The 12,908-nt window shown below is 41.8% G+C and overlaps 1 protein-coding gene across 1 annotated transcript; it reads right to left on the bottom strand.

The window, feature by feature from the left end:
- Positions 1-512: 512 nt before the first annotated feature.
- LOC131269013 (proton-coupled amino acid transporter-like protein CG1139) lies at positions 513-2,692 on the bottom strand. The gene is made up of 3 exons (XM_058271322.1): positions 1,572-2,692; positions 824-999; positions 513-754 (listed from the first exon to the last, which is right to left on the bottom strand). Exons 1-3 carry the CDS (start codon positions 2,690-2,692, stop codon positions 513-515), a joined length of 1,539 nt encoding a protein of 512 aa, XP_058127305.1.
- Positions 2,693-12,908: the final 10,216 nt, after the last annotated feature.

Here is a 12,908-nt window from a genome sequence, read left to right as displayed (position 1 = left end):
CAAATATGGCACCATCGCGGGATGAGTATCACTGGTTTCGGGAGAGTATTGTTTGTTTCGCTCGGTGACCTCTGCTTGTTTTGTTTCCTAGACGCACGGTCGTACTGCTACGATACGGGCATACAGCGATAAATGTTCCGAGTTCCAGTGGGGATCCGATTGAGCAAGTGGAATTTGGATCGGCATCAACCGGTTCCATGAGTTTTCGTACCGGTGTGGGTCTTTCGAGCAAACGAACAATGCGAACCGGTAGGCAGAACATTTATCGAAAAACGGCCGAAATATGTTCCCGCTGGTTGTCCGAAAACGTCATTCTTACGTAGCGTCAACACGAAGTAGCCCTGTCTTTTAAATTTACTGCCGAAAAACAGTCGCACCATACACACGGCACGTGTACATATACTGATAAGTAGCGCTAGCAGCAGCTCGATAAATATAGTTCATAAATAACATCTACGTTTACGTTAGAATAGAATAATAGTAGTAGTCATTGGCGTCGCTCCCGAGACACCTTAGACTTCGGCGATGATCTTCGAGACACTCTCGTAGGTGCCGGTGGCGAAGCCCAGCACGGCCAGCAGCAAGATCAGTGCGTTTTTCACCAGCAGCCAGCGGCTCGGCTTCTGCCCCACCGGAGAGTAGGCCACGATCAGCTCGATGACCGGCGGAAACATGAGCGCCAGGGCCGACGAGCAGAACGCGCCGATGAGCGATATGAACAGCGACAACTTCGGCACGCACTCGGCGATGAGGACTGGCAACGGAAATGGAAACCTGTGAGGATCTGGGGACCTGGAGTGAAAGGTTTGAAAAGGCAACTTACAAGTGAGCAGGACCAGCAGCACGCGGAACGCCATTTCGGAGCGGATGGGATGGGTGCGGGCGATTGTGAAGCGGCTCTGGACCATCGGCCACATGATCATGATGGCGACGAAGAACTGGAGGGCGTACCCGAGCAGCACACCGGTCGCGATCATCGCCTTCACGCTCTCTGCCAAGCTGTCGAGTTCCGAGGCGGAAATAGAGAGAGAGATGATGAAAGAGATCAGCGAGTTGTACTAAGATAAGGTGAGGCAAGGTGCACCTCTTCAATGAAAAACGTGACTATCGTTTCTTCTAACACAGGTATCATACATTTGCTCGCATTATAAAATCAACTGATGCTGTTGGAGAATCATGTGCTGCAGTTAGAAATAATGCTGCTACTGTTTTGATATCATCTGAAAAAACCCGTAGTAGTAGTCGACACAGAGATTTGGGATTCCGTGCCAGGTATTCGAATCCCAAATGAGTGAGATGAAGAGTCTCCACAGCGGGCAAGGAGAGATTCGAATCTCAAGTGAAGTTTCGTAACAAAGAAACGGATCCCAATCAAGGTTTGGAATCTTCCAGGAACCAGGTATTCTAAAGAAGTCCTGACAGTTTTCCTGTTCTGACCTTGTCCAACAGTGCTTGAGGATAGAGTAGAAAATGGTTAGAGGGAGGGAGCCTTATAGTAGACCACGGGATCCTGAACAAATGACTACAGGTGTATACTCAAATGGAGATAGAACCGTGTGTGCCGTACTTACATCTCGTTGTCGGGCAGATTGAGCGTCATGCTTCCCTCGACCTCCTCGCCCCACTTGAGGTACCCGATGAAGCCGAACACGGTGAAGAGCGCCACGATGAAGACACTACCGAGGTTCAGCACACCGAACGGCTTGCGGAAGTCGTGCGGGTTCTTCATCTCGTTCTGCAGCGGCAGCACCAGGGCGATGCCCTCGAACGCAAAGATGGCGGTGCCGAAGAACAGCGGCAGCTGGTCGATCTGCCCGACGTAGTTGCGCTCGCTCGGCGACGGCAGGTCCTGCAGCGCGTAGTAGAACGTGATGCCGATGCCGAACGTCATGAACACGTTGGCGGTGAGCGAGCAGTACGACAGGAACTTCAGCTTGGTGATGATGGAGGTGAGCACGATCGGCACGAGCAGCAGCACCATATGCAGGTGCACATCGAGCACGAAGCCGTGCCGGTCGGCGATTTGCTTGAAGTTCGACGAGATGAACACGAAGTAGATGCAGCAGAAGCCGAGCTGTGTGACGCAGATGAAGATGTTTACGGCAGCGCGCATCGTCGGAGCCCAGCGACGCACCGACGGCGGTCCATACTCGAAGCAGAGACCGACGGTGTCGGCGAAGTCGGGAGGCTGATGGTGCGAGGCACCGCCAGCTGGTTGCTCCGGAGTGTCAACCTGCTGCTGCTGCGGCTGCTGTTGTTGTTCCTGAGCCTCCCGCTGGCGACGACGTTCCGCCATCACGTTGGCACAGTTGATCAGCACATGCTGGCAATGCACGCACACAAAGCCGAGCAGTAGGGTCAGCAGAGTGGCCATCACCAGACCACCGTTCTTGAACGCATCGCCCATCGCGTAGCAGCCCGTTCCGATGTTTCCTTTGAAGAGATGCATCAGCGTCTCTCCATAGCTTGTCTTGTGGTGCGGTTGAACACCCTGCACGGTGATGACGTCCTCTGCATAGTCGTGTCCGGGGCGCTCGCGATGGTGATGATGGTGGACGGTGTACCGTCCTTCCTCCGGCTTCGGGTGCAGGTCACTCATGGGCAGTCCCCCATGGTTCCCGGCACGCTGCTCCTGCGTACGGTATACTCCAAGCGGCCCGTGATACTCCTCCACTGAAATAGCGACCGGCATTTTCGAGCAGAGTCTTCTTTTGCTCGACACACACTGTGAACTGATCGAAAAGGGAACATTGTATAAATCGACATGTGCGACATCCTCTAAACGGGGTCAATAGAACCAAATCAAATAGTCCAATAGAACTGGAGTTCTTAAGTTCTCTAAGAAAGTACTCAGTCGGTCTCCTGTGTGGACTTGGAACGATTTTATGTGTTTGAAAGTTCAATCAATTCTAATATGAGATGACAGTTTTACATTAAAGCACCAAGTTTTTAACATATATTCACCAAATTGGGTACCATTTCTTTGTTGTTTACGTTTTGTGCAATTCTTCGGAGGACGATTAACAGGTGCTTGTGGCATTCGAGCAAGATACACGTCCTTATCAAAGCCGTGAATCGGATCGTTCGGTTATTAGCTTACAAGTGGTAAGTGTGTGTGAAGTTTACCGTAGGTGGTAACGGTAAGTGTACCATCTCCTTCCCTTGTGGTGGTTTCAATGTATGGAGGGATCTTTGGAATTCCGAATTAAAATGTCCGACAGCTTTAGCTCTTCCATTTTGCAAGTAAGTTGAAAACGGAATCAAAATCGATTGTTTTACTGAGACACAGCGTCGTATCATTTTACGAGTGTCCAGTTTTGCTTGCTGCCGACTGTTTGATGGAGACACGTTTCATTTCTAACACCAGCTGTCAATGCGGTTCAGAAAAACTAACCGGACGCTTCCTGATCCGATCAATAATATAAACGAGAAAAGGGCAACTGCAGCGGTGTGCTGACAGTTCGAGATAACAGGATCGATGACCGCTGAGGGCAACCATCGACACCTGCTATAAATAGTGCATGCCAGGGTAAAATCAGCAAAGTGGCGATCGAATTTTTTATTTGTGTATGAGCTTGCATACATAAACGATTAAAATTGACCAGCACAAAGTTCTAAATTAAATTTCAGAGAGAATTTGAATATCAGTTTGGAATTGTTCTAGGGCTTAAAGTGACCATGAGAGAAAAATTCTGCAAAACCCGGCCTATTCGATTTATTTTTGTCCTGAAAAACATTAAATAAATTAATCCATTGATTTAGATATCTAAGCTGATTATCGCGATTAATAGAATTAATTTAATATTACGTTGCATTTATAAGAATTTCATTTTAAAATAACAATACTTTTTTCATTAAAAATGGCCACCGTACCAGTGTTTGAGAAAACCTTTTTAAAAATAATACAAACTTCTCCCATATTCACATAACATATTAAAATAAATGAAAAATAATATACAAACTTTTCCCATCAATGGTATGTTTAGAATTTAAAGAAATGATGCGTTCGTAGAAATGTTGCGTGCGAAAAGAAACATAAATAAATAGAGAGACGCCTGCGCGCAGGGAGCATTTCTCAAAACATCGTTTTTCCATGGCAAAACGACGGTCCCCGCCTACACGAGGTTCGTTCCTTCTCGTCAAGGTGATGTCACCGGGTGCATCATACCTGCACGACTTGTTGCACACGCGCATTTGCTCCGGTTCGCACGACATTTTGTTTGCTCGGAAAATCGCTGGACCGTATCCGAATGCCGAAGGATTATTTGCGTGAGTAGTATGTGATGGAATTTCAGTGGTTTTTCAAGTAACCTATATTTTTGTGTTTCTTTTCTTTTGCGCTATTTCTAACCAAGATCAAAACAAAATAACGTTGCGTAGTTCATTCGTTTTTTGCGTGTTTTTAGCACAGCGTTTCAGGTCCACGTTCTGATCTTTGATCATGAAGATAGAAACTGTATTCGCCTAACGTTCAAATAGTGGTTTGAAAAACGTTAATCCAACCACATATTCAATTAATCTGTATCGAACAGCTTGGTTGGTTGATGTTAGCCAAATCAGAAAAGGTTATGTTGAAGGAAGTAAATTTTGAAGAACATGAAATAGGATGCGCGAGAAGAAAACGAAAAATAGGTAAGATACTATAACTTCGTTTTAGACAATCACAAAGATTACGTCGGAAACCTAAAAAAAATGGTAAATAGTTTTTCTTGTTCACTGGGGAGAGGTTTTGTGTACGGTTTGAACGCTACACAATCTTTAGAACATAGCTTTGAGTTTATGCGTTATTTTGACCCGAAGCGTTAAACTACAACGCTGTCAGAGATATTCTAAACATAAAAAAATGTAGCTGATGGATGAAAGATCGTTGAAATCAGTCAATTTCGTAATATGTACATCAAGTAGTAAACATTAAGAGTTTAATGTATGTAATAAACCAAATTACTGCATGGTTACACAATCTAATGAGACTGCAAGAAAAAATAATAGAAATTATATAAAAAGCTCAAGAATATTTGTCGCCAGTAAAAATATACGTTGGAGACATGAAAACATGATTATTGTGTCATTTTGATGCAGCTCAAGTGAAAAATAAAGAAAAGTGGAAGCGAACCCAAAAACGCTGCAATTCGATTCATCCTGTTTCCCTACTTGTAAAACTACCGAACAAAATTCACTTGTTACACTTGGCCTAATGTGCTAAAGAAACACAAACAATCATTAAAATATGAACGACGCATCAAACCCGAAACAAACAAAACACCGAGAGCCTGTCATCGCTCCAACGTGGTGTGATTGGCTGTCAGTTTTGTACATTTTCACGCACACATAGATAAAATACTGCATGCTTTCCTATTCTCACCACGATTACTTGTTTCAAAACTCAGGAGAAAGTAAATGAAAAACCACAAAAAAATCGCAAAGTACATCCAACCCCCCAAATGGAGGCGCCTGGTGTTTCACAGTTCCACGCACCACGACGGTTTGAAATTACAGTTGCGCTTGATGCATCTTTCGACGGGATTAATCCACGCTGACGCTTTCATTTTACTACTTTCACTTGGCACTTTAACTAAGTTATGAACTTGTAATATAAGAGTTCTTATTAATTTATATGATGTAAAGAGTCATTCGGTCGTAAAGGAATGTGTCCTATTTCCTCCCATTGGGTACCGATCGGCTATATGCAGGCGATTATGCATGCAAACACACAACTCACCGTTGAACGTGAAGCTCGAAAGCTTGTGGCACTTGAACACCTGGTAAACTAAACTGGAACGACCGTCCGAAAGCGCTTCCACCAACCGACTGACTGACTTCCATCGACGAATATATCGGTGCAAAATGATGAACAGAGACGGTCTCGGCCCATCGGATGACCTTTCTCCACCTTCGCCAGCTTCAGCAACTGCGCCGTGCCATTCGCATTACTAATAACCGGCGTCGTTCGGGATAATCAAAGTCGAACCCGCGAACATAAACAGCGATCGACTGAGGCCAAGGCGCATTATTACGTCTTTTTTTAAACGTGCATTTTTTTGTGCAGCTGGACACCACACATGCACCGGTGCAACTGGCATTCCGTTCCGTGGAGGGGAAGGGGGTGGTGATTCTGAGTCACCGCCCCGGGGCAGCACTCGGACACTTTTCCAAGAAAAATCGGACAAAACACAAAACAGCCGATTTGCGAGATGAAGGCATTTATGGCGTGGTGTAAAGCAGATGATGCAGCTGCACCAGCAAAACAATGCATCCACGCACACGACGTTCAGAGGGGGGGAGGAAGGGGGTGGCAAATGTCGTCTACTTTACTCGTCGTCGCAAACGCATGACGAAGACGATCGGCACTCGGGGCGGACAACAAAACGCTTGACGGCCAAATCGGGTCATAAAATTTGCGACGGACGGAAATTATTATTCCCTCACGGAAATAAATGCTCATTACCCGAGGGAACACAATTAGAAACACCGATCCGCACATTCGACTGGAGAAACCTTTGGCTCGAACGAAACGAGACAAATTCGAATGACACACACAGCCTTGCCCTCCCAAGATATGGCACCTGCGCTGGTAAGCAAACGAGTCAATATACCAGTAAACAACAACAACAGCAACAACAACAACAACCAGTTTTTTACCCAAAACCCCATCATGAACGGCAAACCGAAATGTGTCAATTAATGAGTGTTTTGAGCGTTAATTCATCGCGCCTTGCCTTGCGCCGGCGGAAAGCGGAAGGGTGGAAGAGGAAACGGTGCGGTGAGAAGGGCACCGGTGATGTTTTGTCTAATCGTAAAGCCAGCGGTATGTGATAACCAGTTTCACGCGGTCGCCATCCCGTAATGCTTTTGGGTGCGCACCGATGTTGAGAGTTTGCAATAAATGATAAAACATTCCGACACCGTTTTCGCCGCGACAGCTTCTCGAGCGGTTTTCGTTCGTCTGCTTTCTTTTTCTACCTCAACTACCCATTTCTCTTCGCTCTCTTCGCGGGTGTTTTGCTTTGTTTTTGTTTTTCTACGATCTGTGCACAGTGGTTTTCGAACCGGGGTTCTATGGTTTGACATTCATAAAACCTTTACTCTTTTTGCTACTCTTTCTTTACTCCAAACGAAAGAACAAACTTTTGGTAGTAAATCATTAGAAAATAACTGTTAAAGAAATAAGGTAGAAAGAGTAGTTTAATTGAACAATTTTTAGTATAAGTTACAATCCTCTATTTACTTTTATCATTGTTAAATAAGTGAGATCAAATGCTGTCATTTGAATATTCGCTTTTTTGTTCAAATAATGTATTTTGACCTAAAACTGTCTCTGACAATAAGCCGTTAGTGTCAATCCACGAAAGACTACCTTGCATCTATTAGAAAAAGAATAGTTTTTTGATCTCTTAAAACTTAGGTACCGTTTTGATAATTCTTAACATCACTAGGACGTCATTTCCGAATATTTTACTCAGGAGTTGCTTATGTTTCGATATCGGGAGAACTATGCGCCTACAGAACAACTGACCAACCGTTTGACAGCGTTATAAATTTAATTAGTAAGATTTTTTCAACCCGAACACTGGTATAATCGCTTACAGACTTTGTTTTAACTAGAATAAATCTATATATTAAAATTATAAGAAAGGCTTGGGTGCGTTTATAATTCAAACCAGTCGCAACTAAACGAGCAAATTTATATTTTTGAAACAAACAAAGGTTCAGTTAAAAATGTGAAAACAAGAAATAAAACAAGTATTACAAATTACAATTAAATTCTCATCTACTCCTACAACTAATAACCATCAATTTAAAATCACAAGCAAAACAAACACCAAAGAAACATTTATACGCTTAAAATGAAGAGTATGTGACAACTCTGGTACTGATGGATGTTTTGTATTTATTACACACCGCGACTTGCTTTTGGATGCTCACAGTTAGCGATAAAATCCTCTCTGTGCGTTTGTTTGTTCTATTGGTACTCTTTTCGTGTCAGTTTCTACCCCGCGGTACTTACTTCTTAAATTTCTCTCCCTCTTTCATTCGCTCTCTTCCTTCCTTCTTTATCTGCTATTTAACCGGTTGCTATTCTATTAGCTTCACTTAGATTGATGGCTTTCGTTTGATATTTTGTAATCTTCCACCAACAACAATCACACAAGTGACCGCTCCCGATCGAGGGAAAATGGTGGTGGGAAACAAGAAGATGTGGAGACAACGGGGGGAGTTCACAGAGTTAGGTATGTGTACGTGCGTGCGCGATTGAAGGGCGGTCGGTTTGAAAACAACTTAACAAAAAAAAAACACACACACACCCACCAAAACGACGCCAAAAATAAAAAATCCGACTTCGCCGAAGCGCCGGGGAAATTCCTTCCTTTTTTCCGCGGAGTACGGACGCGATACGGCACCGGCATGTGTGTGTCCTCGGTGATGACGACGACGACGACGACGTGACCACAAGAAGACACCCACCGGGATCAGAGAGGAGGGTCCACACAAAAAAAAAAGAAAAACCGACAGAAAAGTAAAGGGCAAACGGTTGAAAAAGGGAAATTTTCTCGCTACGGTTGAACTTGCCTGCCGATATTGAGTGATTCTGTGGGCAGCTTTTGAAATAGAAACTCGACAGGTATGTGAGTGATGTTGCTTGCCAACGTATTGCACTTTGATTTTACTACAATTTTCCTCCGCCAGAGAGTGGGCGGAATGTTCCATTGCATCTCGAGCGCATCGATGCTAGGATGTGTAGGGGTTGTAGAAGTTTCCAGCTTACGAAAACCCCTTTGAACTGGTGTTTCAGTGTATCTCTAAGTATAAAACAAAAACGCCGAAAGATAATCGAGTAAATGAACAGCACAATGTGTCATTACTTTTAATTACACTTTTCATGCAAGTGTCTCAAGATGCAGGGGAATTACAAACGTTTCGTACGTTGGGCAAAGGAAATTAAACATTTCAAAGTGCAAAGGTAATTAAAAATTACTGTATTAAAATATTAATAAACATTGTAAAATAATCCTCTAAGCTTTAATTAAATGTAATTAAAAATGACTTGCAGCACTTGGAAAGTTAAGAGCCTTTAGTTCACATTTTTCCACATTTCGACTGCTGAGAAACTTTATGGAAACTCAAAACACCGAAGCTCCTAATAAAGTTTTCGAAGATTTACCACACCATTTTTGTCGATATTGTCACATAAAAGCATATATCTGTTGCTTATTACCAATTGCAGATGACGAACAATATGTTTGATGATATTGTGAGCTAAAAAAAAACAAGCAATACCCTTACGAAAGGTCGGGAGATGACACAGTTCAAAACATGAGCCAGTTCACGTGGTGTGCAGTTACGCCTGAAACGTTCTTGTTTTGTCTTTTTTTTATAAGTGTTTTCTCAATTATTATTTCTTTGGTTTATTTTATCAAAAAGACTTGAAGAGCCCACTGTGTTGTTAGTTAAAAACATAGCTTAAGATAGCGCAGATGCAGAGAAACATATATCGAGGTATTATATTTATCTACTTTCGCTCAACAATTTACTTGCAGAACTTGCAATAAGATTGCGATATTGGCGTGGTATGAATCAATAATTATTTGCACTTGTAAAGAAACAATAACAAAAGCAAATTCACGTTGATTGCGTACAGTAGCAAACAACAACAATGGCAAACACTTCGTGAAACCGATAACGCACGATACAGTTGCACTATAAATGAATTGTATGGGCTCGAAACACACTTCAAGTAATGGAACACCCCTCTTTAGAATAAACAAAAAGGGAATACAACTATGAACACACGAACTATAAACCAACGTTTTTCTTTTTAAATCACATGCAGTTGAAAATGTAAAACGCATAAACTATGAGGCATATCTTGCACCGAGGAAAGAATGAAAACTGTGTAGCACATGTTCCACTGAGAGATGCATAGAATTTACGACACGCCGATATTTGATTCAATGGTTAAAGTTAAGATGTAAACCCCTCTGTGCGTTCGTTTTTTTCTTTTTTATCCTGTTTCACTGCTTTTTTTCGTTCAATATTTCCTCGAGTTTCATCAATTCAATTGTAATTAATTCAGTGATATGCTATACACGGTAGTTAACATGGCCAGATACTGTTTACACAAGTCGTTTACTGTTTTGTGATGTTCATGCGAAACTTGGAACCGGCACAAATCCTTTTTGAAAAAACGACTTTGATTATTTATTATCACTTTTAAAATTGTTTCACCATACACGACTCACTTTACTGTTGCAGGATGTGAATCCTAGTTACACTTGCTTTGTTTGTATTTCTTTATTCTGGATAGCTCGAAAACTCAAGAATTGCATGAAGAAAAATGCACCAGAGAAGTTGAATCGAATGACTTTTCCAATGGCTGCGGAGGCAGCAGTTTGATGGCGAGATGGTTGGTAGAGGCGATGAAGGGTGGAGCATAAGTGAACAGAGGTTAAGCCCGGTAGATTGTAGGCACGGTTCCCTTATCTGGTGTGCGATGGGGGTGGGAAAACTCACCCTTAGTTTGTCGTGACACGGACACGGAAAGACCAAACACTTGAGAAACCACTCGTTGGACACTAAAACGGAAGGCCGAACAGGCACGAGCAAAACCCGGCTAGAGGCTAGGTCTAGGCTACTGCACTCGAAGACGCACCGCACCGAACTGAGTAGGTACTCAGATTTTCTCCTTTAGTATTTTGCTCTTTTGCTGAAGCAGCAAGCCGCACAAAGCACAAAATCAGAACCGTCCGCGTCGCCAACTGACCTGTAAATGTTCGCGAAACGGCGCAACTCCACTTCGCGAGTGCGCGCTGTAGCCTATCGCCAGCTCGCTCGCACGTCACGGCCGTCGCTAATCCCATAACCCCCCCTCCAAAGGGCTTACAACCACAATTACAAAACAATTCATAAGTGACGTTTAACATCGATGTTTGAAGGCTCGCATGGTTTTTTTTGGTGGGACGAACGAGATGGAAGGATGAGCTGTGCAAATTCCCCTTCCCCCGGCGATGCGAGACGATGCTGTTCAGAACAATAACCGAGCAGACAACAAGGGACAGTAAAAGTGAATCATCGAAGTCCGCCCAAGCTGACTTCATACAGCATATTCTGTAAGGTAATGTGAGGCATTATGCCCCGCTTGAATGGAAAACTTTTATAACTCGCAATCCATTCAAGGAAAATAATCTAAATCTTCACATATCGATTCTCTATACTCTCTTCTGCTAATAGAAACTAATGAATCGACATTGAAACTCTCAGATTATTATTACAACGAAGATTATTGAAAGGAATTTGTTCGTGGGGCAAAATGGTTTAGATGGTGAGGCAGAATGTCTGTTAACATTCATTGAAATATAGAGCATTTGGTAAAAACCCAATTGAGGCTCCCTACTCCCCCAATCGTCACCATTTTTTCCACGTTTGCGCCTGAAAGTTATGCAATAGGTGGCACATCAATTCAGATTGAAACAATAAAATAGACCAGGATATAAACAAGATCTTAGATCTGAGATCCATTTAGATCCTAGAAATGTGAAATTAAGAAAACTAATCAAGAACATTACTTTCCAAAGTAAATGCACCTTAGCTTGATGAGAGAGATCTAGAAAGCCGCACTTTTTGTACCTTAAGTTTGAAGAGGGACAAGTAAACGTCCGGAGCCACCGGATTAAGAATAAAATAAAACATAACATATTCTTAGATCAAATTGGTTATATGCTGGTAGGATAAACGAAAAATTTAAGAAGCAGATTCCATCTCTCACTTGTTTGGACAACAAACTAACAAAATTCTTACGCTATCTCACAAGGCGTTTTTAAATTAGTTTTCTGACATAAAAATCAGCTCAATAATATTACTAATGTAACAAGTCTAGAAAATAAGTAGAATCAAGATGACAACCCTGTGAGGAAACTATCCATTCAACAAAAGAACCCTTTTAAGACAGTTTGAATTCAGAGGTTTTTAACACTAAAATTCATAATCTAAAAATTAATATGGAAATGAAAACTGAAAATTAATATTATAATTTTTAATAAATCTTGCAGCCTTCTTTCGTTCAGTTCATGTAAAAAACGGGAAATAAAGGTATGAATATCATTGATTTTTGTTTATTTAGACTCAATTCACCAAAACCATTGTTTTCCCCACCACGTGAATCAATTTTTAACATGTCGGACAGTTGAAATGTCTGCTTGAAAAGTAATAAACTGTCCTTAATTATCGCTTTAAATGAAAATCTGATCATGTTTTAAATACTTCCTCAATTTTGATCTTCTAGAGCACGAATGTTTGTGTTGATGATTTTTAAACTGTTAAAGTCGATTGCCGCTTTCAGTTAACGTCTATTGTCATAAGTTTTCTGCACTTAAGACTAGCATTTAAGCTCAGCTGCTTAGCTCTTAACAACCCGGGTTACTTAACTTTGAATTGATTGAATTTGATTAAACTCTAGTGGGCTAAAGATGTATTGACGCGAAATTTGTGAAGTAAGCAGTTGCCTTGACACGGTGGAAACATACAAATCGATTAATGTTCATATCACATATTATCGGCTTAAGTAATTGACACAGTTGCAATTCTTTTAGCGTTCATAATGGTTTTGTGACTCTGTACATGTTCTGGTCGTTTAAAATACATGCAAATGTTACCTAATACAAACAATTAGAATGATGCTATAACAGATTGATTATAATACAAAATAAACAATTAAAACAATATTTACTCTGCCTATTGACTTTAATGTAATTGCGTCAATAATAATGAACCAAAGAAATTTAATAAAAAAGTGATAGAGTAATAACAAGAAACAGTACAGAATGTGGGGTTGAAAAAATCGAGCTAAGAGCATTATAAATATATAATTTTGAAGTTTCAACGAAATTTTACTTGAAAGAAAAAGTTATCGCTGA

Source organism: Anopheles coustani, chromosome X (genome assembly GCF_943734705.1).
Source record: "Anopheles coustani chromosome X, idAnoCousDA_361_x.2, whole genome shotgun sequence".
NCBI classification, from domain to species: domain Eukaryota; kingdom Metazoa; phylum Arthropoda; class Insecta; order Diptera; family Culicidae; genus Anopheles; species Anopheles coustani.
This window is presented reverse-complemented; position numbering and strand designations above follow the sequence as displayed.

Bases quoted from the DNA above. Each gene is read 5' to 3' on its own strand.
- LOC131269013 (XM_058271322.1), bottom strand. From the start codon at position 2,692: ATGCCGGTCGCTATTTCAGTGGAGGAGTATCACGGGCCGCTTGGAGTA. The intron at 1,000-1,571 runs GTAAGTACGGCA...GGAACTCGACAG, and splicing joins AATCTGCCCGACAACGAGAT to CTTGGCAGAGAGCGTGAAGG. The intron at 755-823 runs GTAAGTTGCCTT...TTCCGTTGCCAG, and splicing joins GCTGCTGGTCCTGCTCACTT to TCCTCATCGCCGAGTGCGTG.